Source organism: Epinephelus lanceolatus, chromosome 22 (assembly GCF_041903045.1).
Source record: "Epinephelus lanceolatus isolate andai-2023 chromosome 22, ASM4190304v1, whole genome shotgun sequence".
Taxonomy (NCBI): domain Eukaryota; kingdom Metazoa; phylum Chordata; class Actinopteri; order Perciformes; family Serranidae; genus Epinephelus; species Epinephelus lanceolatus.
This window is the reverse complement of record NC_135755.1, coordinates 5,987,567-6,013,892: the sequence shown is the minus strand read 5'-3', so window position 1 is coordinate 6,013,892 and position 26,326 is coordinate 5,987,567. Positions and strand designations below refer to the sequence as shown.

At 42.9% G+C, this 26,326-nt stretch overlaps 1 protein-coding gene and 2 long non-coding RNA genes across 3 annotated transcripts in view; all 3 read right to left on the bottom strand.

The window, feature by feature from the left end:
• Positions 1-26,326, bottom strand: part of LOC144459647 (uncharacterized) — a 52,177-nt gene that overhangs the window by 2,123 nt on the left and 23,728 nt on the right. Inside the window, 5 exon segments of the mRNA XM_078164039.1 lie at positions 4,202-4,378; positions 6,791-6,967; positions 13,050-13,226; positions 14,608-16,417; positions 16,632-16,867. Of these exon segments, the coding sequence (XP_078020165.1) occupies positions 4,202-4,378; positions 6,791-6,967; positions 13,050-13,226; positions 14,608-16,417; positions 16,632-16,867 (2,577 nt within the window).
• LOC144459648 (uncharacterized) lies at positions 18,925-19,954 on the bottom strand. The gene is made up of 3 exons (XR_013488487.1): positions 19,815-19,954; positions 19,569-19,734; positions 18,925-18,999 (listed from the first exon to the last, which is right to left on the bottom strand). It is a non-coding gene; the product is annotated as an uncharacterized LOC144459648 (long non-coding RNA).
• LOC144459656 (uncharacterized) lies at positions 20,932-21,945 on the bottom strand. The gene is made up of 3 exons (XR_013488497.1): positions 21,853-21,945; positions 21,655-21,744; positions 20,932-21,240 (listed from the first exon to the last, which is right to left on the bottom strand). It is a non-coding gene; the product is annotated as an uncharacterized LOC144459656 (long non-coding RNA).

Sequence of the window (26,326 nt, the reverse complement as noted above, 5' to 3'; positions counted from 1 at the left end):
AGAGCCGCCTTGAATGTAACACGGTTGGTCGGTCAAGGTTGTAACATGCACATTTTCTCTTGATTGGTTAATGCGGACATGACATCATCACGTCAGCATGTGACGAGAACCATAATACATGTGCCCAGGAAATTTCAAGTCTTTTCATCCATGCTGCAGGGAGATATCCACAGAGAAGCTGGTTTTCCACAAAGTAAGTAAAAATTCACTCCCACAGTATTTTTTGACTACAGATTTTTTATTTAATGTTACAGAGCTAAAATCCGCCTGGGTGTCTGTATGTATATGTTCGTCACTAGTTTTAACACATTTTAACACGTTATGATTGTTAGGTCCATTCTATAAACGCCAAATAAACAGTGCGCCGAGCGGCCCAGTTTTAACACATTGTTGGGAAGAGGAAGAGCTAAATATGATCATTGGCAATAATTCATAATTATTAATATTAATTATGGATTATTAAAATATTTGATTAATTAATAACTAATTAATTATTACATAAGCATAATAATCAAATTAGCTTACAGGGGGGCACCACCGGGAAAACCCGGACCAATGATCAGACGTAAATTCAGTCTCAAGAGTGTTCACTTAGGAAGCTAATTCTAGGGAGATATCAGCAACTATAAGATGAACAGGAAGGAGTGGAGCTCAGGCACTGACTTTGTCAACCAGCTTCATCACAGTATACAATGGAAAACCAGAGCAACCTCTCTTTGCAGTATAACAGGGTTTATTCACACTGATGACATTAATTTACAACCAACATCAACATTGCTCCATAAACCCTATCAACTATAAAACACTACTGAATCAACCAGCAAGCATCAAAAAGGGTGTGTGTGTGTGTGTGTGTGGGGGGGGGGGGGGGGGGGGGGGGATGTATGAGGGTGTGGGAGAAAGTGGGTGAGTGAGCGAGAATGTGTGTGTGTGTGTGTGTGTGTGTGTGTGTGTGTATGTGTATGTACGTCTGAGCGAGTGGGTGTGTGAGAGAGAGAGGCGTGTGAGCGTAGCAAGATGGCGGCTGTGACGCAGCAAGCTACGTCACGCAGTAGCGGCTCGCCAAGAAAGCACGCGACTCAAAAAGGAGGAGAGCGGGTAGAGAGGGAAGTTCAAATTGCTCGGCTCCAAGTGTAGGTTAGTGGAAGAGAGAAAGGGAAGCACTCAGCAGTGTGGTCACGCAGGCGGTATCGAGATGCCGTAACCCGTCTGTGTTACGCAGAGACGCGCTCGGCTCAGCTGGTGAGCTGCGTGAATCTGGACATTGAACCAACACAGCCGAAGTACTGATCAATCCCGTGTGCGGGGCGACACAATAGCGGTCCGACGAGGTCGGATCACTACGTATTACAAGCAGACACAAACGAGCAGGAGAATAACAGACAGCACCAACACAGGCAATATTTTTACAATATCAGTGCAGCCAAATTCGGACGCGATGGTCCGTATCAACAAGCCCTTACAAACTTAAAAAGAAAACACACACTAACTAATATCTGCCCAGAGCTAAAGCCTCTTACTGTTGCAGAAGGTGAAGTGATGTGTCGGTCGTTCCTCGTGCGTCCTTTGTTACGGCAGAGGTGAAGTGGTTAGCGGCTCACAGCGGCTAACGGGTCCTCGGCGAGGGGGCAAGTCTCTGGCGAGGCGAGTTAATTCTGGCTCGTAGCGGGGAATCACTCGGGGAAAGAAGGGGGTCCTTGCCCTTCTTCTTGAAGCAGGCAGTCCTTGTTATCTACCAAACTTCGCATCCGCGGGCATCCGGGTGAGAGGGTCAATCCGTGGTCTCGTACCGGGCTACTCTGTGTTCCTCGGCGCACAGAGTGAGGGAGAGGAGATCAGCTCGACCAGCGAGGGAAATCCGTAGGCCTAAAACGCGTCTAACTGTGCACAGTAATAACTCTTTCTAAAGCGTTCGCCACGTGGGACGAGTTGCTAAGCTTTAGGAACAGTTGTGGGTACTTCTATTGGCTATGAGGATCACAACCAGAAGCGTCTCCCTCAGGTACGCTTTGTGATGATATACCCCGGCGTGACGTCATCGGTGCGGGGTTGGCCGTGGCGGATTTCACCCAATGGGAGCTGTGTATTTCAAGGGCCCTCTGCTGGTCAGCTGGGGTGCTGTGTTGGGGGTTGAATCAGCTGATTCACACAGAGAAAGGGGGTTGACTGATTCCTTTGTTCTTTTGGGCGCCAACATGTGGTCTCAGGCTTTGATTGTTACATGTAGGCCCAAAAGTTTATGGATAAAGTGTAAGCCTTTGTTAGAAATCCTTGTACGGCACAACAACATGCTACATTTGAGACGACGGCACATATTTGCAAGCGCAGCTTGAATAATTCTGCTCTTTGTTTGCTTTTTTGTTTGTTTTACAGAATGTCCCCACAAAGGACCAGAAAAAGGGGCTTGATATCAGCTGATGTGCTAAAGGCAGCATCAGAAGAGGTGTTAAAAGGGGGGCTGTCTGTGCGAAGAGTGGCCAAAGACTATAAAGTGTGTATGGGGGAAATGTTCTGTCGTGTTGGTTTTGTTGTGTAAGTTGTAGACTGATTTTTACTTTGTTCTCTGCCTTATAGCCTAGCAAATGTGAACACATTTTTTTTATATCTTTAATCTTTTTAATCTTTAATCTGACTTTCCCCTTGACTGCTGCAACACTGGAATTTCTCAATTGTGAGATCAATAAAGGTGTATCTTATCTTATCTTATCTTATCTTATCTTATCTTATCTTATCTTTTAATATTTCTGGATGCTGTGTGTATGCACTTTGTTCTGTGTGGCATATTCTTTACGCCACCGAGGTCAGTTTTACCTTTAAATTGGTAGCCTATTATTGCAGTTTTACCTTTTAAAAAATGCACTAGATGCTGAACTGCACACATTATGATGTTCTTTGCACTGAGATGTAGGCCTAGTCCTACCTTGAAATGTAATAGGCTAACCTATTTGGTTCTGTCTGTAGGCAAATGTTATTGTAGCCTATTGTAGCCATTTCCTATCAAGGAATTCACACAAACGCTCCAACTGGTACATCCGGTAAGTTTTAGTAATATACAATATTTTTTATACATTCTTATCACATTCTTGGTATGAAAGAAATGTTAAACAGTTGCCTGAATGAAATATAATTGATTTGACCTGAAAACGATGAGTTTAATTGTAACAATTGTAACTCCTGCTGTTACAATTAACACTCAAACGCGCCTCAGTTGTAACATCGGACAGAGTCCGCTTTCAGTTTTATTACTCAAGACCTGTTTTATCAATTGAAAAACTTTAAGTGGTTTATGATAGCAGACATGTGTTGGTGCTTTGCCTGAAAATATTACATATGTAGGTAAAACGATCTTTAAGTAATAGAGTGAGAGGTGAAAAACGTTACAATTGTGGTGGCTCTTCCCTACTTGGGAATGATACACATATAGTACATTACATTACACAGTGCACTTTTTTCACCTGTGTTTACTTATCAATCAAAACACTATTTTTCCATTACCTATATTACTGTTTATTGTAATACAGCTTTTTTTTCACCTCTTCTTTTGGGAATTGCCCAAAACTTCAACCTAATGTCTCTCTTCACATCTCCTGCCAGGTTGAGTCACCATCCCCACAGAAGGACTGTGGCAGGGAGGGAGAGGAGAGCAGCCTGGTCGTACTAGTCCAGGTAAAGCCATATTCATACATAGCATTTTTTAATTCATCTACAGTAATGAATTAAACATTCATTAAAACGTGCTTAACACCATAATAGTGTACTACTATTAAATTCTACCATTTTTACATTTCACTGATAGTGTTGTTTAAGTGGTTTACTAACATAAACAATCTCTTATCTAGACTGAAGATGATCATGCATCCACCGCCAGCATCCCCGCCCCGATCCCTGGAGAGTGGACCGGTCAGGTACCAAATTCCCAGGCTGCTTTTTTGCCCCAGTCCGCCCCTGCTCATAAGTGATGATTGAGAGGGATTATTTCTGTATGAGTCTATACACTGTTTTTAAGGAAGATCCTGCAGAGTTTATCTTTAAGGTTTTAGCTCCACATTGCTCTGCCACAGTCAATGGATTAAACCACTGAACAAGACAAATAGACTTCATTGTGGATCAGTATAATATCAGCCTGATGTCTGCAGTTTAGTGTCAACACAACTTTCACATCATAATAATCTCAGCACAGGAGTAAAAAATGGTGTCTGACCTCAGAGTCTCCAGTTTACAGTGTGGACTCTCCAGAAAATCACACAGCTGCTTCACTCCTGAATCCTGCAGCTTGTTGTTTCCACTCAGGTCCAGCTCTCTCAGATGGGAGGGGTTGGACTTCAGAGCTGAGGCCAGAGAAACACAGTCGATCTCTGACAATCTGCAGTCACTCAGTCTGAATAAAGAATAAATGATGTAGATAAAAATCATTAATAAAACAATCAGATGTGTTCAGGTGTTAAATGTGTAGCTCAACATTACTATGTCCTGATCAATGAGCTTTGCCCTAAACTGAGTAGAGTGACTTTGTCATTGTGTTATTGTGCTGATCCCAACAGGATGCAGGTTAAAGACTGGAAAATACAAAAAGTGAAAAACAGCTCTCATAAATATCATTGACAACGTGCTGCTACTTCAATAAAGATGTAGTGACTTCACCTCTTAAACTCTGCCAGCTCCACCAGTGGCTCCATCATCACTAACTCATGTTGTGCAGCCAAACACAAATCACTTATTTAAAGAATCATGAGGGTAAATTTAAGTTGAAATCAAGTGTTTAAAGCAGGGCTGTTAATACACTTTGATGCAGTAGAGATGCTTGATTATCAGGAATGGTGTCGTGTGAAATGTCCTGAACACAAGTATTTCAGATATTGTCAGGAATTATAGAGCAACTTTTCTTCTTTTTCTTTGTTTTTGATGGCACTTCCAGTTGTTTAGATTTTCAAGGTAGAAATGTGGGACTTTTACTCTGGAATATCTCAAAATACTGATACAGTAAAAATACTTGAGTTCTGTGTCTGTATGTTGTCAGACATGTCCTCAACATCAGGAATAATCTTTTTCATTTTCATTTCCAGCAACACAAAAATCAAAGAATAAAGACATTTCCCTCACAAGTTAGTGGTATTTACTTTTTAATTTATAAGGAACACTGGTAATTAATTTGACTCTTATTCTGAATATAATTCAATTAATTGTATTTCTATAATGTTATGTATTTTATAACAGCTTAATTTGAAAATCAAGAGTGATCATTCTGCTAACTTTGCTCAGTCTGTCACTAGCTCCCCCATCAGCTCCATCTGGGCTGTTTGAAGGCATTATTCAATGTAACACACATTAATGTCAGTACATGGATGCACTACAGTTGTAGCATTAGCTGATGTCACCATGGAGGTTAGAGTGACTGCCAGCTTGACTGTAGTTCACTCTGCTACATTACTAACTGTACTGACTAGCTGTAGCTGGGTAGCTACCTCACTAACACTGCAAACAGATATGATAAACATGAGTAACATGACAGCTGTCAGCGGCAGGATTATATTTGACTTTAAATAAAACTTAACCAGTGTTTAACTTTTCAGCAATGTATCTCATAGTTTGCAACTATTACTGTGAGCACACCGCCTGACTCTGCTCCACCTTTTTAACTGTGATGCCTACCTTGGTGTCGGTGCTGAGAGTCTAGAAACAATGGGAGCGCCCTCATTTCCCATCATGCCTGTCTAGTGCTGATCTAGTGTTTATTTACAAGTATTGTGTTTTCTGTTAGGCCTATATGCTCCAGAATGCAAATGTGACTGTGTATTAATACAAAGTCACAGTGTTTATAATGTGTCTGTTCAGAACATGGTGGCTTATGTTGCTAATTGTCATTTTTGTGCTGGTTTAGAGTTTCAACCAATAGAGAGGTGGCTGTTACACTTCTTGAGACCAGCTGTACTTTCTAACATAATCTGAACTAATGTAATGTTGGGACTTATAAAGAGCAACTATTGCATTAAGTATCAAATAAAACCCTGTAAGAATATTATGATGGGATATAAACAGCTGTTGACATTAGCTGACAAGAATATTGAAGGTATGATTGTCTCTTTCATTCAGCCAGCCGAAGAACCAGATGAGCTCCTCTGGTGTGTCGGTTTCGGCCCACGGGCAGTACGTTTGACACCTCTGGTTTACAGGTTAGGAGCGAATAATCCAGTCATTTTTCTGCTGAAATTAAAGTTATGTTATGCAGGATTGTTGGTTACCATTTATAAACATGTTCAACAGCTCAGGTGAAGGTAAAAGCCAATCCCAGATTCATTCTTGATTGGCATTTCTTCTTGCTAAATTTGCATTTCTTTCAGGTGTTGTATCTCTTTGATTCCTGCTGCTTACAGTCTGGCATCTGGTCCCCACCTTTTTATAAAGCCCTGAGCTCACCTGAGCGCTGTGGGGGTACACGCCCAGAAACTTCCCAAACACAGACAATAAGAAGAAAGTAAGAAAACACAGGCAGAGGGCAGAGTCTCTGCAGATAAATACACCAGCACACACTGAGAGTGGCTCATAAGTGATGATTGAGAGGGATTATTTCTGTATGAGTCTATACAATGTTTTTAAGGAAGATCCTGCAGAGTTTATCTTTAAGGTTTTAGCTCCACATTGCTCTGCCACAGTCAATGGATTAAACCACTGAACAAGACAAATAGACTTCATTGTGGATCAGTATAATATCAGCCTGATGTCTGCAGTTTAGTGTCAACACAACTTTCACATCATAATAATCTCAGCACAGGAGTAAAAAATGGTGTCTGACCTCAGAGTCTCCAGTTTACAGTGTGGACTCTCCAGAAAATCACACAGCTGCTTCACTCCTGAATCCTGCAACTTGTAGTTGAAGCTCAGCTCCAGCTCTCTCAGATGGGAGGGGTTGGACTTCAGAGCTGAGGTCAATGAAACACAGCTGATCTCTGACAACCTGCAGTAACTCAGTCTGAATAAAGAATAAATGATGTAGATAAAAATCATTAATAAAGCAATCAGATGTGTTCAGGTGTTAAATGTGTAGCTCAACATTACTATGTCCTGATCAATGAGCTTTGCCCTAAACTGAGTAGAGTGACTTTGTCATTGTGTTATTGTGGATCATCATGATGTCAGTCTTCTACAGACATCATCCAAATGTCACCACAACATTCATTCACCTATTCATATCAACACAGATTAACAACATGCTGCTGATCTCAGTCAAGTCTGTATTTAGAGGATCAATATCAAATCAGACACGTTGGACTAAAACTGTTCATTCATTCATTTCTTACATGACCTTCATACTGTATTTGTATATGGAATAAAAAGGAGAGGGACACATTTGTTCAAGTTTGTTCAGCAGCCACATGCACATTAATAGAGTTATTGGTGGCAGTAAATATTCCTCCTGTCCATACTGAGTGTGAAGTGGTCTCTTCTTAACTCAGCTACACTGTAAGAAATGTCTTCATAAGTTCAGATGAAACTAATATGAAGCTTCAGCAGTCTGAGTTATCCAAATCAAGAGGGTGTGGACCAAAGTTACAGACTGTTTAGCCCCAAACTCCCTCTTTGAGTTACTGTTCCTCCTCTGCAGCTCAACAAGAAAAACACTGTCAAACACTAAATACTGACTGTAACTCAGACGTCTGAAGCCTCATATTAGTTTAAACTGAACTTTTACACAGAACAAGACTGTGGATTTTGTCCTCCATCTGGTAACACTGGAGTCAGGTTATAAAGGGACTGCTTCACAGACAGTATGGACAGAAGGAATGATTACAGACATCAACTACAAAGTGCACTCAGTAGAGTGCAGACCTCTGCCAGGCGACTGCATTACAGCTGTGACTCTAGACAACAACACATGCTGCTCAGCTGTGACCGCTGGAGTTGTCCCTCCTGACTTCCTTACAGTCAAGATGGTGGCTAAGATAACAAAACGTCTGAGATGCCTACTGTCTATCAGAATCAGAATCAGAAATACTTTATTGATCCCCGAGGGGAAATTATTTATGTTACAGGTGCTCCTTGCAAGAGAGGAAAGATGCGCAAAAATATGAGAAATTTAAACAGTAGTATTAACAAATATATAGTTAAATAAACAGGAATTATTAACAAACATAAACGTAAATAAATATATATATATATACATATATATATTGTAAACTGAACAAGATTATTTACACAAACAGAATATATACAGTCAGGGTGAATGGGGTTATTGCACAAGTTAAATTAAATTATTGCAGTGTGTGAAAAAGTCTCACTCCCTCTGAGTCACCACTCAGAGGGAGGAGTTGTACAGTTTGATGGCCACAGGCAGGAATGATTTCCTGTGGCGCTCAGTGGTACATCTTGGTGGTATGAGTCTCCCACTGAAAGAACTCTTGTGCCTGACCAGCACATGGTGGAGTGGGTATGATTGTCCAAGATGGTTTGTAGCTTAGACAGCATTCTACTCTCTGACACCACCATCAGAGAGTCACACTCCGTTCCCACAACGTCACTGGCCTTGTGGATCAGTTTGTTGAGTCTGTTGGCGTCCGCCACCCTCGGCTTGCTGCCCCAGCACACAACAGCATAGAGGATAGCACTGGCCACCAAAGACTCACAGAAAACCCTGAGCATAGTCTGGCAGATGTTGAAGGACCTCAGTCGCCTCAGAAAATAGAGACGGCTCTGGCCCTTCCTGTAGAGAGCGTTAGTGTTCTTAACCCAGTCCAGTTTATTGTCAGTGTGTACCCCCAGGTACTTATAGTCCTCTACAGTGTCCACACTGACCCCCTGGATGGAAGCAGGGATCAGCGGTGTCTTGGTCCTCCTCAGATCCACAGCCAGTTCCTTTGTCTTTCCCACGTTGAGCTACAGATGGTTCTGCTCACACCATGTGACAAAGTTATCCACATCTGCCCTGTACTCATCATCATCACCCTTGGTGATACATCCAACTATAGCAGAGTCATCAGAAAACTTCTGAAGATGGCAGGTCTCAGTGCAATAGCTGAAGTCCGTGGTGTAGAGGGTGAAGAGGAAGGGAGAGAGGACAGTCCCCTGCGGGGCCCCGGCTGACCACTCTGTCTGACACACAGCGTTGCAAGCGCACATACTGTGGTCTGCCAGTCAAGTAGTCTACAATCCAGGACACCAGGGGGGCATCCACCTGCATTGCTGTCAGCTTGTCACCCAGTAGAGCTGGACGGATGGTGTTGAACGCACTAGAGAAGTCAAAAAACATGACCCTCACAGTGCTCGCCGGCTTGTCCAGGTGGGCGTAGACACGGTTGAGCAGGTAGATGATGGCGTCCTCAACTCCAAGTCGGGGCTGATAGGCGAACTGGAGGGGGTCCAAAAGTGGCTTGACCATGGGCCGGAGCTGCTCCAAGACGAGTCTCTCCAGGGTCTTCATGATGTGGGAGGTCAATGCCACGGGTCTGTAGTCCTTGGAGCCATTGGGACGCAACATCTTTGGCACAGGAACGAGGCAGGATGTCTTCCACAGCAAGGGGACCCTCTGGAGACTAAGGCTCATGTTGAAGACATGCTGAAGTACTCCACATAGCTGGGGGGCACAGGCTTTGAGCACCCTGGGGCTGACACCATCAGGGTCTGCAGCCTTATTTGAGTGGAGTCTCATCAGCTGTCTTCTCACATGGTCAGCAGTGAAGCACATTGTGGAGGTGACGACACGTGGGGGAGGGGTGTAGTCCTCATGATGGAGAGAGCAGTCAGTCTGACCACGGGGGGATGAGGTGTGAGGAGGAGGAGGAGGGGTCAAGCAGGAGGGTGTTGAGGTGTGAGAGGGAGGAGTGGGGGAGGAGGGCGGAGTGGGAGATGGTTGACCAAGACAGACAGCAGAAGAGTCAGGGGGGGGATGGGCAGGTCCAGCAGTGTCAAATCTGTTAAAAAACAGATTCAGTTCATTGGCCCTGTCCATGCTGCCTTCAACTCCTCTGTGGTTGTTGGTCCTGAAGCCAGTGATGGTCCTCATTCCACTCCAGACCTCTCTCATGTTGTTGTGCTGGAGTTTCCTCTCCAGCTTCCTCCTGTACCTCTCCTTAGCCTCCCTGATCTTCATCTTCAGCTCCCCCTGTATTGTTCTCACCTCCTCCCTGTTACCAGCTCTGAAGGCCCTCTTCTTTGAGTTGAGGATGACTTTGATGTCCTTTGTTACCCACGGTTTGTTATTTGGGTAACAATTGACAGTCCTGGCTGGGACAGTGGAGTCCACACAGAAACTGATGTAGTCCGTGATGCATTCTGTGAGCCCGTCGATGTCCTCCCCATGTGGCTCACAGAGTGCTTGCCAGTCTGTCGCACCAAAACAGCCCTGCAGTGTCTCATAAGTCTCCTCCGACCATCTCCTCACTGTCCTCATGGTCGCAGGCTGGCTCTTGACTAGTGGTACATAGCAGGGGTTGAGGTGCACCAGATTGTGGTCTGACCTACCCAGAGGGGGGAGGGGAGAGCAGCTGTATGCATCTTTGGCGTTTGCATACAGCAAGTCCAGTGTCCTCTCCTCTCTGGTAGGGCAGCTCACATACTGTGTGAATGTGGGCAATGTTGTTGCCATGGTGACATGGTTGAAGTCACCCGAGATAGCTATAAAGGCACTCGGGTGTTTAGTCTGCAGGCGGGCTATAGCGGAGTGAATGACGTCACATGCCGACGTCGGGTTGGCAGAGGGGGGGATGTAAACAGTTACAATAATTGCATGTGAAAACTCCCTGGGCAAATAATACGGCCTGAGTCCAACAGCAAACAGTTCAATGTCCGGGCAACAGATACATTCCTTAATGGAAATATGGTCAGGACTGCACCAGCGGTTATTTACTAGAACAGCAAGCCCCCCTCCTTTGCGCTTACTGCTCTCGGTGCAGTCCTGGTCCGAATGAAATAAGTAATTCCAGGGTGAGGAAAACGAGTACAACTCTCTCAATCAGCATGTTTTGAGAGGGCATAGTTTCAAAATGACAATCACAAAAAGCCAGCACAAATACCAAACTTAATAAAGCAAAAAAAGTAAGAAAACCAAGAAAACAAGCAGGAGCGACTGCAACGGGCTGCATGCGCGGGCGCATGCGCACTAAGACCACAGGGCTTTAAACAGATGACATTAACATAGGACATATCAAAGTACTTGACTTATATATAACATTTACTAAAGTGCTGGACGTAATCTTCAGAGTCTGTTATAATAAAATGTATGCCTCTGTGCACCAGTCAAGTTTCTCATTACATCCATGTCTGTAAACACATGGATGCTTCACATCCATTGTCCCCCGACAGCACAGAAGATCGATACAATCAACATCATTTCAAGGTGGACACCCAAGATCAGTGTCACCAACTCAGTCTCTGACCAAATGTCTCCCCTTCTGTTCCTGAGATATGACGTTTAATAATGACCAGAGAAGTGTTTTATGCAGAACATTATGATGTCACAGTGAAGTTGACCTTTGACCTTTTGGATATAAAATGTCATCATTCATTATTTTATCCTGTTAGACATTAGTGTGAAGTTTTGTCATCATTAGCATATGAATTCTTAAGTTATGGCCAAAACCGTATTTTGTGAGGTCACAGTGACCTTGACCTTTAATCTTTGACCACCAAAATCTAATAATTTGATCTTTGAGTCCAGGTGGACGTTTGTGCCAAATTGGAAGAAATTCCCTTGAGACATTTTTGAGATACCACTTTCACTAAAATGGGACGGACAGACGGACGAACAACCTGAAAACATAATGTCTCCAGTCACGGCTATCTCCAGCAGAGAGGCATAAAACATAGAATGTAAAGTTTCAGCTTTAGAATAAATAACACACACTGACCATTATATGACGCTTGTCTTGAGTTATGCGGCTGTAAAACAGTGGACGTGTCATTTCCTATAAATTCTTCACAATAAAAGTCCCATGTTGTTTTGTTATTTTAGCTTTGTTTAGCTTTTATTGTGAAGCAGCCAAAGCAGAAAATATTGGGTTTTCATCTGCAGTGACTTCATACGAATCTTATCCGTCTGACAGCGAACATGAAACGGTAAAATAAGGCAGATATCTGAAAGTACAAACAGCAACGCAGGAGAGAAACTAAACTTCAAACCACAGAGATTCAGTTCAAAGATACAAAACTTGTGAACACACAGACACTTTGAAAACTCTGGGCTGCTGCACAGACACCAGTTGAGCCTCAACACACGCTTGTTGGAGGGGGCGGAGCCTGTCAGCTTCAGCTCCACTAGTTTGGAGTCCACATGTGTCTGTCTTTGCTTTTAGGTGGATTACAATAAGAAATGACACGTTTGGAAGATTTTATTCCACTTACAGTGATGTAACCAGAGGCTGTTAACTCAAGTAACGTCACCTGTGTGGGTCGAGGAGGAGGGAGAGAAACGCAGCCCAGCGACAGGAAAACACAGTAAAGACTCTCACACTGAGCTCAAATCAAAGCAGTGCACATAAACAAGGTCAATAACATCAATAAAATATTTGCTTTCTTTCAGGGGGGTGGGGGATCCCACTGATAGAGGAAACACTTGATAGCAACTGGGATTGTTCCACAGCACATCAGTCAACACATGGATGCATAGGGAAACAGGAGCCAGTGAATGCTTGTCATTTACAAATGAGATCACATAGACGTATGAATCCAGATCATTAATGGTGCAGTCCTAATGGGCGTGTGAGTGTGAAAGAATATCAACCTGTCCTTAAAGTCCAAGATGTTTCCAGTGCAGACTATTTATTTGCTTATTGTTGCAGTCTAAAGGTCTGTGACTTCAAATGATTATGTGACGTTAACATGAAAACAAAGAAACCTCAGAACCTCAGGAATCTTAAATTCTCTTTGGATAAATCTCAAACTTGATGGTGTCTAAATGTTCTAAATCATCATTTCTCTGCCTTTCATAACCAACTGTTCAGCCATTTGGAAAGACACAACATTTCTGAAAACACTGAAAGCTTTATAACCTCAGTCAAGGATTTATATTATATATATCCAAAAACAAACAAACAAACACCTACATAAGCAAGTGAACTGACCTCAGAGTCTCCAGTCTACAGTTTGGACTCTCCAGTCCAGCACACAGCTGCTTCACTCCTGAATCCTGCAGGTCCCTGTTGTCACTCAGGTCCAGCTCTCTCAGATGGGAGGGGTTGGACTTCAGAGCTGAGGCCACGACTTCACAGTGAGTCTCTGAGAGTTCACACCCACTAAATCTGACATGACACATATATTACAAAATCTGTTATTGTCAAAGAGACACTTTATATTTACTTTATGGATTTGATGATAAAACAGTTTGAAATATCCTGTTTTGATGGACTGAAAATAGTTAAGAATAAAAAAAAACACAAAGAATTCAAATGAATTAAAAGCTGATTCATGACCAGAATTACTGCCTCGTGGTCGTATGCTTCACCAGTCAAGTTACACTTACAGTTTACATCCATGTCTGTCCAGGCTCATATGTGTCCATGACAGTAGACAATGATTCAAATATGGATGTTGCTGCAAAGAAGCTACTTATTCTAAAACACAGACGCTTCACACACATCTTCAACCCGACAGCACAGAAGATCTATACAATCAGCACAGTTTCAAGATCAGTGTCACCAACTCAGTCTCTGACCAAATGTCTCCCCTTCTGTTCCTGAGATATGATGTTTAATAATAACCAGAGAAGTGTTTTATGCAGAACATGATGATGTCACAGTGAAGTTGACCTTTGACCTTTTGGATATAAAATCTCATCACTTCATTATTTTATCCTGTTAGACATTAGTGTGAAGTTTTGTCATAATTAGTGAATGAATTCTTGAGTTATGGCCAAAAACATATTCTGTGAGGTCACAGTGATCTTGACCTTTGACCACCGAAATCTAATCAGTTCATTCTTAAGTCCAACTGGACGTTTGTGCCAAATTTAAAGAAATCCTCTCAAGGTGTTCTTGACATGTCGTGGACAGACTGACAACCCAAAAACATGATGCCTCTGGCCACGACTGTCGCCGGCGCCGAGGCATGAAAAAAGAGATAGCAACAACTGGATAAAAGCAGTTTTTAGGACTTCAGAAATCTCCTTTGGCAAATGATACAGATCTTATTTTAAATGTTTAAGCATAGTGGTGAATAAACTCAGGTATTATCTGCATGTCTGATTCTATAAAACACCTTACACAATCTGTTTATGGAGTAATAACTTTACTGCTTTCACTCAGAACCATCAAATACTGCCATACTGTGATGAAATGCTGCTGTGATAAAACCTCAACAACAACCTCTGAAGTCCATCATTTGTTTTATCAGGTTCACATGGCGCCTCCATCACATAAAGCTGAAAAACTGTAAACTGGAACAATGATTAGAAATAAACAGAAAAACTGTGTTGATGAACTCAACAGCTATAAACACAACCAACTGAAACATCTACATGTTTTGCACTCAGCATTTGAAACAGCTCAAGAACATCTGTGACAAAATACAACAGACACATCATTTGAACATTTTATGAATAATAAGAATTTCATAGTGTGTATATTTGAAGAATTAAACTACTAATCTACAATGATTTATGATGTTAATCACATCTGGACTTACCCAGCCTTTCTGCAGTTCCTCACAGCTGGAATCAGTCTCCGTTGTCCCTCCCTTGTTGTGTTGTATTTCTTCAGGTCCAACTCATCCAGAACCTCCTCTGACATCTGCAGCATGTAGGCCAGAGCTGAGCAGTGGATCTGTGAGAGTTCCTTCTTTGATCTGTTCTCTGACTTCAGGAACTCTTGGATCTCCTGATGTACTGAGAGGTCGTTCATCTCCAGCAGACAGTGGAAGATGTTGATGCTTCTGTCAGGAGAGATCTTGTTTGTGTTCATCTCCTTCAGGTTGTTGATGGCTCTCTGGATGATTTCTGGACTGTTGTCTGTCCGACCCAAAAGGCCTCCTAACAGTCTCTGGTTGGACTCCAGAGAGAGGCCATGAAGGAAGCGGACAAACAGATCCAGGTGACCATTTTCACTTTGGAGGGATTTCTCCATGGCTCTCTTTAAGAAGACATCCAGGGATCTGTAATTATTCTCCATTAAGCGCTCTAAGTATGTATAACAACCCCAGTCCTCCAGTACCTTTGTGTTCCTGTTGGTGAAACAGTGGAACAGGTAGACTGCAGCCAGAAACTCCTGAACGCTCAGATGAACGAAGCAGTAGACTGTTTTCTGGAAGATCACAGACTCTCTTTTAAAGATCTCTGTACAAACTCCTGAGTACACCGAGGCCTCTGTGACATCAAGACCACAGCGCTCCAGGTCTTCTTGGTAGAACATGATGTTTCCTTTCTCCAGATGTTCAAACGCCAGCCTCCCCAGCTTCAGAAGAACGTCCCTGTCAGCCTCCGTCAGCTCCTGTGGACTGGTCTCATGTCCCTCATCATACTTGTGCTTCTTCCTCTTTGTCTGAACCAACAGGAAGTGTGAGTACAGCTCAGTCAGGGTCTTGGGCAGCTCTCCTCTCTGCTCTGTAGTCAACATGTGATCCAGAACTGTAGCAGTGATCCAGCAGAAGACTGGGATTAGACACATGATGTGGAGGCTCCTGGATGTCTTCATGTGTGAGATGATTCTGCTGGACCGCTCTTCATCATTGACTCTCCTCCTGAAGTACTCCTCCTTCTGGGCGTCAGTGAAGCCTCGTACTTCTGTTACCCTGTCAACACATGCAGGAGGGATCTGATTGGCTGCTGCAGGTCGGGAAGTTATCCAGACCAGAGCCGAGGGAAGCAGCTTCCCCTCCATGAGGTTTGTCAACAGCACGTTGACTGATGACTTCTGTGTGACATCAGTCACAACCTCATTGTTGTGGAAATCCAGAGACAGTCTGCTTTCATCCAGGCCGTCAAAGATGAACAGAACTTTACAGACAGCGAGCTCCTCTGCTGTGACCTTCTGTAATGTTGGATGGAAAACACGGAGCAGAGTGAGAAGACTCAACTTCTCATCTCTGATCAAGTTCAGCTCCCTGAACGAAAGCAGAATCACCACACTGACATCTTGGTTTTCCAAACCCTCGGCCCAGTCCAGAGTGAACTTCTGCACTGTGAAGGTTTTTCCAACGCCAGCGACGCCGTTGGTCAGAACCACTCTGATGTGTTTCTGTTGGTCAGGTAAGGCTTTAAAGATGTGCTGACACTTGATTGGAGTTTCATGGAGGGTCTTCATCTTAGAAGCTCTCTCAAGCTGCTTCACCTCATGTTGGGTATTAACCTCTTCACTCTGTCCCTCTGTGATGTAGAGCTCAGTGTAGATCCTGTTGAGGAGGCTTTCACTTCCTGTTTCATCACTTCCTTCAGTCACACGTTCACATCTCCTCCTCACACTGATCTTATGTTCATCTAAAACCTCCTGCAGACCACTGTCTGCTGAAAGAGAAGGAAACATGTCAGACTAAAGAAATAAATCTGGAATCTGATTATTTTCATGACCAACATTAAAACAAGTAACACAAACAAATGAAGGTTTTATACATTAGTTTTATAAAATCTTTCATGTCTACACTTTACAACACAAATAAACCAAGAAGAATCCTGTTTTCAGACATGATGACATCAGCAGACAGATGTACAGTCTTACTTTGTACAGTGCTGGTCTGACTGGCTGTCTGCAGTCCAGCTCTTGTTCTGGATCTTTCTCCACACTGGGGACAGGAGGAGTCTCCTGATGAAGCAGACTGGTCCCAGTATGAGCTGATGCACTGTCTGCAGAACCAGTGTCCACAGCTGGTAGAGACTGGATCCTTCAGGACGTCCTGACACAAACTACAGCAGGACGGCTGCTCCTCCACAGAAACATGACTCCTCTTCTTCTCTCTGTGGAGATGAACACATTATTTAGATCTCGTCCTGCAAACTGTGCTGAAAATTATTTGCTTTATTCACACACTCAGTCACAGGCAGTTCAAATATCTCATGGTGGAGCTTCATGAAAACCTCCTGAGTAATGTTGTGCTCCACTGTGAGACGACTTTCAAAAGGCAAAAAGCTCCCTCATGTTTTTCAACAGTCTCTTACTTTGTGTCTGAGGGTCCAGGTTCATTACTGAAGTATGGAGGTTGACTCATGGACCAGTCACTCTTCATAGACAGACAGCTGGACACTGGAGACTCTGCTCTCTGTCTGTGGAAACAACAAATGTTTTACACATATTATTAGTCCTTGTAAAGACCAGAGGTAACATTACAACAAGTCCTCCGACCCATACGACCACACTGATCCTATGTTCCTACCCTCTAATACGACCCACAGGAGTGTTTCCTAAATTAGTGCCCCTACCAGTGTGGTTAGGTTTAGGAAAAGAATCATGGTTCGGCTGTGACCTCCCTACATGGACTTTGTTGCTCCTACATTATGTCATGTGACTTCATGCTCTGGTCCCGTCATAATCACTACAGCAGCTGAAGGTCACAGCCTACACTGAACATAAATGTGGGTCATAATAACCTCAGACAAACTTCTGGTCCACTCTATCTATCAACTGTTTTACCTACCGACCTACCTTTCCAAAAAAACAACAAAAAAACAACTGTATTGGAGTAACCAGTCTTTGTAAACAAACGTGTACTAGCATATCACAGACAGTTTAAATATCTCATGGTGGAGCTTCATGAAAACCTCCTGAGTAATGTTGTGCTCCACTGTGAGACGACTTTCAAAAGGCAAAAAGCTCCCTCATGTTTTTCAACAGTCTCTTACTTTGTGTCTGAGGGTCCAGGTTCATTACTGAAGACTGGAGGATCATGTTTGGACCAGTCACTCTTCATAGACAGACAGCTGGACACTGGAGACTCTGATCTGTCCCCGTCTGCCTCCAAATCAGCCATCTTCCCAAATCTGAGAGAACTGTAACACACATACACAGTGTGATGAAGTCAGTAACTTCTTATTTATAGGACATGATTACATATTGGCTGGGTATTTTATGACATACAGTAGGGGAGAGCGGGGTCAGTTGGGACACTTTTGTATTGACACTAAATAACCTTTGATTACTCACAGACTACTTGAACAGTAATGAAAATAATTTGATCTCTGAACAGATACAGGCGTCTGCTAACTATTTATCCGGTTTTTAGAGCCCAACCCAAACGTGAAAGGCACAGTTTTGTTAAATGTACAAGGAGTGCATTTTCCCAAAGTTCTGACTCCCTGGGACAGTTGGGACACCGTGTTCTGGGCTGGGCTTTAAATATATATAAGCTGGACTTACAGTTTACATCCAGTGAAAACATGGAAGCTTCACACACAGAAGATCTATACAATCAGCACAGTTTCAAGATCAGTGTCACCAACTCAGTCTCTGACCAAATGTCTCCCCTTCTGTTCCTGAGATATGATGTTTAATAATGACCAGAGAAGTGTTTTATGCAGAACATGATGATGTCACAGTGAAGTTGACCTTTGACCTTTTGGATATAAAATGTCATCATTTTATTCTGTTTGAAATTTGTGTTAAATTTTTTCATAATTAGCGAATTAATTCTTGAGTGAATGACAAAAACGTGTTTTGCCAGACTGACCTTGACCTTTGACCACCACATTTGAATTGGTTCATCCTCTAGTCCAAGTTAACATTTGCGCCAAATTTGAGGAAAGCCCCTTAAGGCCTTCTTGAGATTTTGCGTTCATAAGAATGAGACGGACGCAAGGTCACAGTGACCTTGACCTTTGACCACCAAATTCTAATTTGTTTATTGTTGAGTCCAAGTGAACTTTTGTACCAAATTTATAGAAAGTCCCTCAAGACGTTCTTGAGATACGTCATTCAAGAGAGTGTGACAGACGTTTGTATGTATGTATGTATGGATAACACAGCTTTTGTTGGCGTGGAGGCATTGTTATTATTTTTTCCCCGTGTACCCGCCTCTTGCCCAATGTCAGCATGTCAGCTGGGACTCTTTCTGGATGAGCCTAAAGTTTAGGGAGTGTCCGTGCACTGATCTGATCTGAGGGCGGAAACCAAAACTCAGTGTAACAAAGAGCAGGGAGAGCTGACTGTACACTCAACATCTTCCTATCCAACAAAACTGCGCCACAATCCCTCGGCAGAGTCCCCCTTTTCTCTCTGTGTGTCTATAAAGTGCCGCTGCTCGCGGTACTAGAGCTTTTCACTGTGACGCACATTCAAAGAGTTGACACAAGAGCGCGCCCGAAGCACCGGAGCGCGCAGATCCGTAGCTGCGCGCAGGCCTCGTGTTTAACAGGAAAAGCCTGGTTGTAAAAACAGCGTCAGATGATGATGGTGGTGATAAAAGCAAGTGTGATGATGAAGCTCTGAAGATGTGGCACTGACGTACACAAACACCTCAACGCCCCCCGTTCTAACTTATTGCTGCCAGTGCCCCCCAACATTCTCTGAACGCCCCTGTGTTAGCTCCCAACAAACATTCAGCTAACACTAACACAACCTGACAGACCTGAAAATCAACTTTCCAACCATATGTTTTTGTATGTGGCACAACTAAAAACAGTATGGTAGAAGACAAATGACAAAAGAGCCAAAACATTTACTTACATGCTGTAGATTTCAAAACTGTGAATAAATTGTGAGCAATAGTCAGACGGTCTCCATTTTGAGGTTGAAAGTGAACAGGGTGTGGCTGAGCATGGTGGATGACACAGTTTCTTTCTACCTTGCTAAATAGGCGGCACTGTCCGACCCCACTCTCCCCTATAACAGACTAAACAATGACTCAGAATAAAAATCAGCTGATTAATCAATAATGACAGTAATCATTATTTTTATAGTATTAACACTCACCGTGTCTCAGACGACCTGTATTCCTCTGACTGCTCTGTGCAGTTTAAAATGGAGTCTGAACACACTGACTTTAGACTCTCAGTGTTCCCTCCTGTTGGCACCTCCTCCCTTTTATTCATAGGAATTTTGTTTAGTTACACACAGTTGCCTGAGAGATATGGGACATCATGAACAGTCTATGACTTTTATTACTTTGGTGCATTAAACTTTGGTTAGTGTGTTTGCAGGAGGGCGGGGCTGTGCCACACACACACACACACACACACACACACACACACACACACACACTCCCTGGTCCAGGTGTGTCCAAAGTCCCAGGGAGTGGTCTCGGCTCGCAGCTTATCATTCCTAATATAAATATACAAGGTCCACCTGTTTAATCAAACAAGATCACTCTACATTCTCTCTGTTCACCTCACAGTGGCAGGACTATCATACAGTTTGTAGACATGCACCAAGCAAGGAAAATATAAAAGAAGCAAAGGTCATGATGTCAGTGACAGCGTTCAATGAGCCAGACTTTGGTGTCAGTTCTACAGAGCGGGCACTGCAAATTAGGGATGGCGGAGAAAAATCCATTGGCATAGTATCGCGATATTCTGCATGGCGATATTGGGTCTATACACAGACGCCACGTATTGATCTTTTATTATGTGCATCATACATTTTTGCAAATCCACATTATAATACAACTTTTGGTGCTGGAATAATAAAGTCATTTGCTTTTTCGGGCCACTAGATGGTGCTGATGTTATTTTCCTGGTGAGGTCAGCAGAGGTCTCAGTCAGCAGCATTTGGCAGGAAGTTCATCAAAACAAAGATGGAGGCACCGGAGAAAGAAATAAGAAACGCACCGCTGGTGTTTAAATCAAACGTCTGGACTTATTTTGGATTTTGTTAACACAGAAGGAAAGGAGGACTTGGATATGACACACGTGATTTATGAGCAGAGTCGCATGAGAATAAAATACTGTGGGAATACTACGAACATGAGGGCTCACCTCACACTCCACCATCCAGAGATAGCGTTAGCCTCTCACGGCCAAGCTAACGCTAAACCCGCTCACAGAATGTGAAATAAGAAGAGACACAAAAGGCAATTTCATGTGTAAATCTTACATTTCTTTCCTAATCCACTCTGCTAAAACACCATGCTAAGTTTCTATGCTTTATGCTAATGATCATGTCATGTTGATGACAGCAGTGGTCTGTGTTCATGTGATTGATGCTGACTTTAATACGGTACATTGTAAGCTGTGAGTGATGCTGTTGTCCACCTTTTAGAGTGGCTAATGTGTCCAAATATTGTGTTAAGATCATGTTCAGGCAGACATTTTATTGAGTGTAGTAATTATGGGCTGCATCATCAAAGAAAAACTTCAAATGTCCTCACAAGTCTGTTGTGGTCTGGCTGTGTCACAGGACGCTGTGGAAGAAAATAAAACACAATGTGAATGGAACTGAAGTAATAAAACCAGCAAACAAACTGAGCCTGACAAACTCAAATTGATCATCAAAGAGTAAATGAATGTAGTCAGTGAACATTATTCCTCACTATGATAAGAACACCACTGAACTTGTAGCCACACGTGGCAGCAGCTGTCTGGAGGACGGTGTTTTTAGTTTAACATGAGCAAATCCTTTGTTCCTTTTTTCTCTGTGTGCTCACAATGTCCAAAAAAGCACAAAAGCAGAACATGTGAAGAGCGTCTGCACACTGCTCCCATTAACATATAGGTCTATTTCATAACATCAAGTGACGTTTCAAGTGTCAAACTCTTGAGACAAAGAATACACACACCTTCAAATACCTACGAGGCCAGGTCACCTGACTGCTCACCTGACTGCTCACCTGGTCCTGGTCTGGTGGGGAGTTATGAAGCACATGCACCCTCAGGTGTGGGGAGTCTGCTTCCTGGCGCCAGTAAGCCTGTAACAAACATTCAAATATTCAGTAATGCATTCATACAAGTCAAGTTTAGAAACTATCATCATTCATTTTTAGGCAACTGCATTTCAAATGTTGCCTCAAACTCACCTTTATCCACAACCTTGGTAAATTAATTCAGTATGAGAGTTACAATTCAAACATATGCAGTTTAATTATTTGGTGTGCTGCCTCTGATGGCCTTTGAACATGTAGGCTACAGTAGCTACAGGAAGTAGGAGGGACAGGACTTGTTGTTAGCATTTAGCTCCACTAGATGGCGCCACAGAGCCATTAAACTGCAGCAGCATCTCAGACGCAGTTTTTCAACAGGTTGATAAACTGAACTACATCAACAAGGATCTTTATAACTATGTGACTACGGATTTTAATGCTGTGTGACGTTCAGAGCCAGCAGCTCTTCCTCATACTCTGACCAACAACAGGAAGTGGCCATCTTAAATACCCATGACGCCGACACAAGTCATGTGACATCATTAAATAAAAGTAAAGAATACATTATATATTACATGTATTCATCAATAACAGTCAGTTCATCAGAGATTACTAAAGAGACTGACACTAGAAGCATTTGTGTGCACAGTTTTAGGAGCTGTTTTTACATGTTTTGTATTTTCTAATTGCATTTTTAACATCATTTTGGTTGGAGGTCTAATGGTACATGTATGTATTTGTCCAAACTCTTTAGTTTTTCTATCTTCTTTGGTTTAGTGTGCCGGCAATAATGAAGCGTCACTATCATGTGATCCAAGTAATTACTGTTGAATTAGCCTAATACACTCCAATAAGGTCCACGTCTTAGCATGTGTGGAACGTAAGTAACAGAGACAAGAGAAAGTTCACAGGACAGAGAGTGGTGGATGGTGCAGACCGTGTTCATTTGAAGTTAGGTCAAGTTATTTCTCTGGAAACACAAACATTTTATGAGGGATGCATGATAATATGGGCACATCATCAGTACTGCTCCATATTGGCTTTAAAATGAACTATTTGAATCGGCCAACATGCTTTTTTATTTTGCACGATGAATGAATATCACATACAGTACAGGCCAAAAGTTTGGACACACCTTCTCATTCAATGCGTTTTCTTTATTTTCATGACTATTTACATTGTAGATTCTCACTGAAGGCATCAAAACTATGAATGAACACATGTGGAGTTATGTACTTAACAAAAAAAGGTGAAATAACTGAAAACATGTTTTATATTCTAGTTTCTTCAAAATAGCCACCCTTTGCTCTGATTACTGCTTTGCACACTCTTGGCATTCTCTCCATGAGCTTCAAGAGGTAGTCACCTGAAATGTTTTCCAACAGTCTTGAAGGAGTTCTCAGAGGTGTTTAGCACTTGTTGGCCCCTTTGCCTTCACTCTGCGGTCCAGCTCACCCCAAACCATCTGGATTGGGTTCAGGTCCGGTGACTGTGGAGGCCAGGTCATCTGCCGCAGCACTCCATCACTCTCCTTCTTGGTCAAATAGCCCTTACACAGCCTGGAGGTGTGTTTGGGGTCATTGTCCTGTTGAAAAATAAATGATCGTCCAACTAAACGCAAACCGGATGGGATGGCATGTCGCTGCAGGATGCTGTGGTAGCCATGCTGGTTCAGTGTGCCTTCAATTTTGAATAAATCCCCAACAGTGTCACCAGCAAAACACCCCCACACCATCACACCTCCTCCTCCATGCTTCACAGTGGGAACCAGGCATGTGGAATCCATCCGTTCACCTTTTCTGCGTCTCACAAAGACACAGCGGTTGGAACCAAAGATCTCAAATTTGGACTCATCAGACCAAAGCACAGATTTCCACTGTTCTAATGTCCATTCCTTGTGTTTCTTGGCCCAAACAAATCTCTTCTGCTTGTTGCCTCTCCTTAGCAGTGGTTTCCTAGCAGCTATTTGACCATGAAGGCCTGATTGGCGCAGTCTCCTCTTAACAGTTGTTCTAGAGATGGGTCTGCTGCTAGAACTCTGTGTGGCATTCATCTGGTCTCTGATCTGAGCTGCTGTTAACTTGCGATTTCTGAGGCTGGTGACTCGGATGAACTTATCCTCAGAAGCAGAGGTGACTCTTGGTCTTCCTTTCCTGGGTCGGTCCTCATGTGTGCCAGTTTCGTTGTAGCGCTTGATGGTTTTTGCGACTCCACTTGGGGACACATTTAAAGTTTTTGCAATTTTCCGGACTGACTGACCTTCATTTCTTAAAGTAATGATGGCCACTGGTTTTTCTTTAGTTAGCTGATTGGTTCTTGCCATAATATGAATTTTAACAGTTGTCCAATAGGGCTGTCGGCTGTGTATTAACCTGACTTCTGCACAACACAACTGATGGTCCCAACCCCATTGATAAAGCAAGAAATTCCACTAATTAACCCTGATAAGGCACACCTGTGAATGTTTTCAGTTATTTCACCTTTTTTTGTTAAGTACATAACTCCACATGTGTTCATTCATAGTTTTGATGCCTTCAGTGAGAATCTACAATGTAAATAGTCATGAAAATAAAGAAAACGCATTGAATGAGAAGGTGTGTCCAAACTTTTGGCCTGTACTGTACGTTGAAGAGTACTGTATTTCATGTCTCCATCTGCTGGTGGGCCGTCACTATAAGAGCATGCATGTATAATATGATGTTAATTCCACCACAGAAGAGACTTGATGATCACTAAAATTAGCTGCTGAAGAGTGGATCGCTATCGGTTATCGGTCATTGGTCAAATGAGTTGTTACATATCGGCAAAAAAATCCAATATGGTGCATCCCTATCTTGAATGCATATACAAGGCTTCAGCCCTGCTAAAATATTCATCTTGTTTTACAGTTTTGATGCCTCCTCATGGGTGATAGCCGCGGCCAGAGGCATTATGTTTTTGGGTTGTCCTTCCATACGTCTGTCTGTACCAGCGTGTGTCCGTCAGTCCCATCCTTGTGAACGTAATATCTCAAGAATGCCTGAAGGGAATGTCCTCAAATTTGGCACAAACGTCCACCTGGACTCAATAATTAATGAATTAAAATTTGTTGGTCAAAGGTCAAAGGTCACTGTGACCTTACAAAACATATGTTTGGCCATAACTAAAAATAATTCACAAGATAATTAAGACAAAATTTCACACAAATGTCCGACAGGATAAAATGATGATTTTTATGTATCTCCAAAAGGTCAAAGGTCATGCCAGTGTAATGCAATCTGGGCAGTGAAGAAAACTCTCCCAGCAATCCGGGCTACCCTGCATGACATCATCAGTCAGTCAAACCCGCACCGGAGGATGGAGGCAAGAGCTATCAGTGCATTCATTGATGAGAAGTTTGTTTTGCATCTCATTCTGTTCCAGGATGTTTTCACAACAACCAAATTCATGTGGGATCAGCTGCAGTCCCCCAGTTTTGATCTGGTAGCAGCAGATGATCTGGCCCAGTCTGTAATCACTGCACTCTCAGAAAAGCGCACAGAGGACACATGGAAAGAAATCCGAAAGCAAGCAGAAGGCCTGTGTGGAAAGACAGGAATTGCAACACAGACGCCACCACGTGAGAGAAGACCGTCCCAAACAGCTCCACATCTGGAGGATTTTATTGTGGAGGCCCCGTTAGAAAGAGCACGCGTAGATGGCATGGACGACCTGAAAACACACTCTTTCTATCCTGTTATAGACAGGTTGTTAATGGAGATGAAACGGCGCTTTTCAACAGATACAAATGATGTACTGAGAGGTGTGCCAGCCCTGTGTCCCAAACACACATCTCTCTGGACAAAACACGCATACTGCCCATGGCCCGTCATTATGGAATAAGTGAGGAGAACTTGTCTGCAGAGCTCCAGTTTGTTTGTGCCACAATAGGACGTGTTGTATCTATAGATGCATTATTAGTGTTAGGGCAGGAAGTGCGTTTGGCTTTAAACATGGGAACATTTGCAGTCTCTCCAACGTTGCTTCTGCGTCTTGGGAAGCCTCAGCGCCTTCCATACGGACAGCAGGGAACAAAATCCTTTTGGCATCTTCACAGGAGACTCAGACGTCGCTGCGCAGTTATATGTTAGTGTTGATCTCTTGAAAAGAGCTCGTGGTAAAGCGTGAGAAAAAAAGGAATACTTGGCACATCTGTTTCCAAACAAGTGCGTAGGAGAGGGACGAGAAGAATACAACTTGTAGAAAAGACTCCCGCACACTGTCTCACTTGCAAAAATAATGATTTCAATGCTGCAACGTTTCGGTGACTAGACCTTCATCAGGCAAACAGTTGTGTAACAAAGAGAAGCCATCTTAAGTAGGAGTGGCTGTGAGTTTGACATTAGTCACATGACCAACTTGCGGTGGAAAGGCTAAATAACAAACATCAATTAGTGTAACAATCAACATTATACATAGAAAAAGAGGAATAAAGAAGTCAAATTAAAAACTGCTCAGTGACAATCTTAAACACAGCCCAACAAGTTGAGATTAGATAGGTACGTTCTTGAGAATAAATGCTTAAGTCCTTATTGTTAACGTGCATTCTCTAAAAACATACATATCCAAATCTGGAAGGTACATTAAAAAATGAAGCTATAGGGGTTGTTTA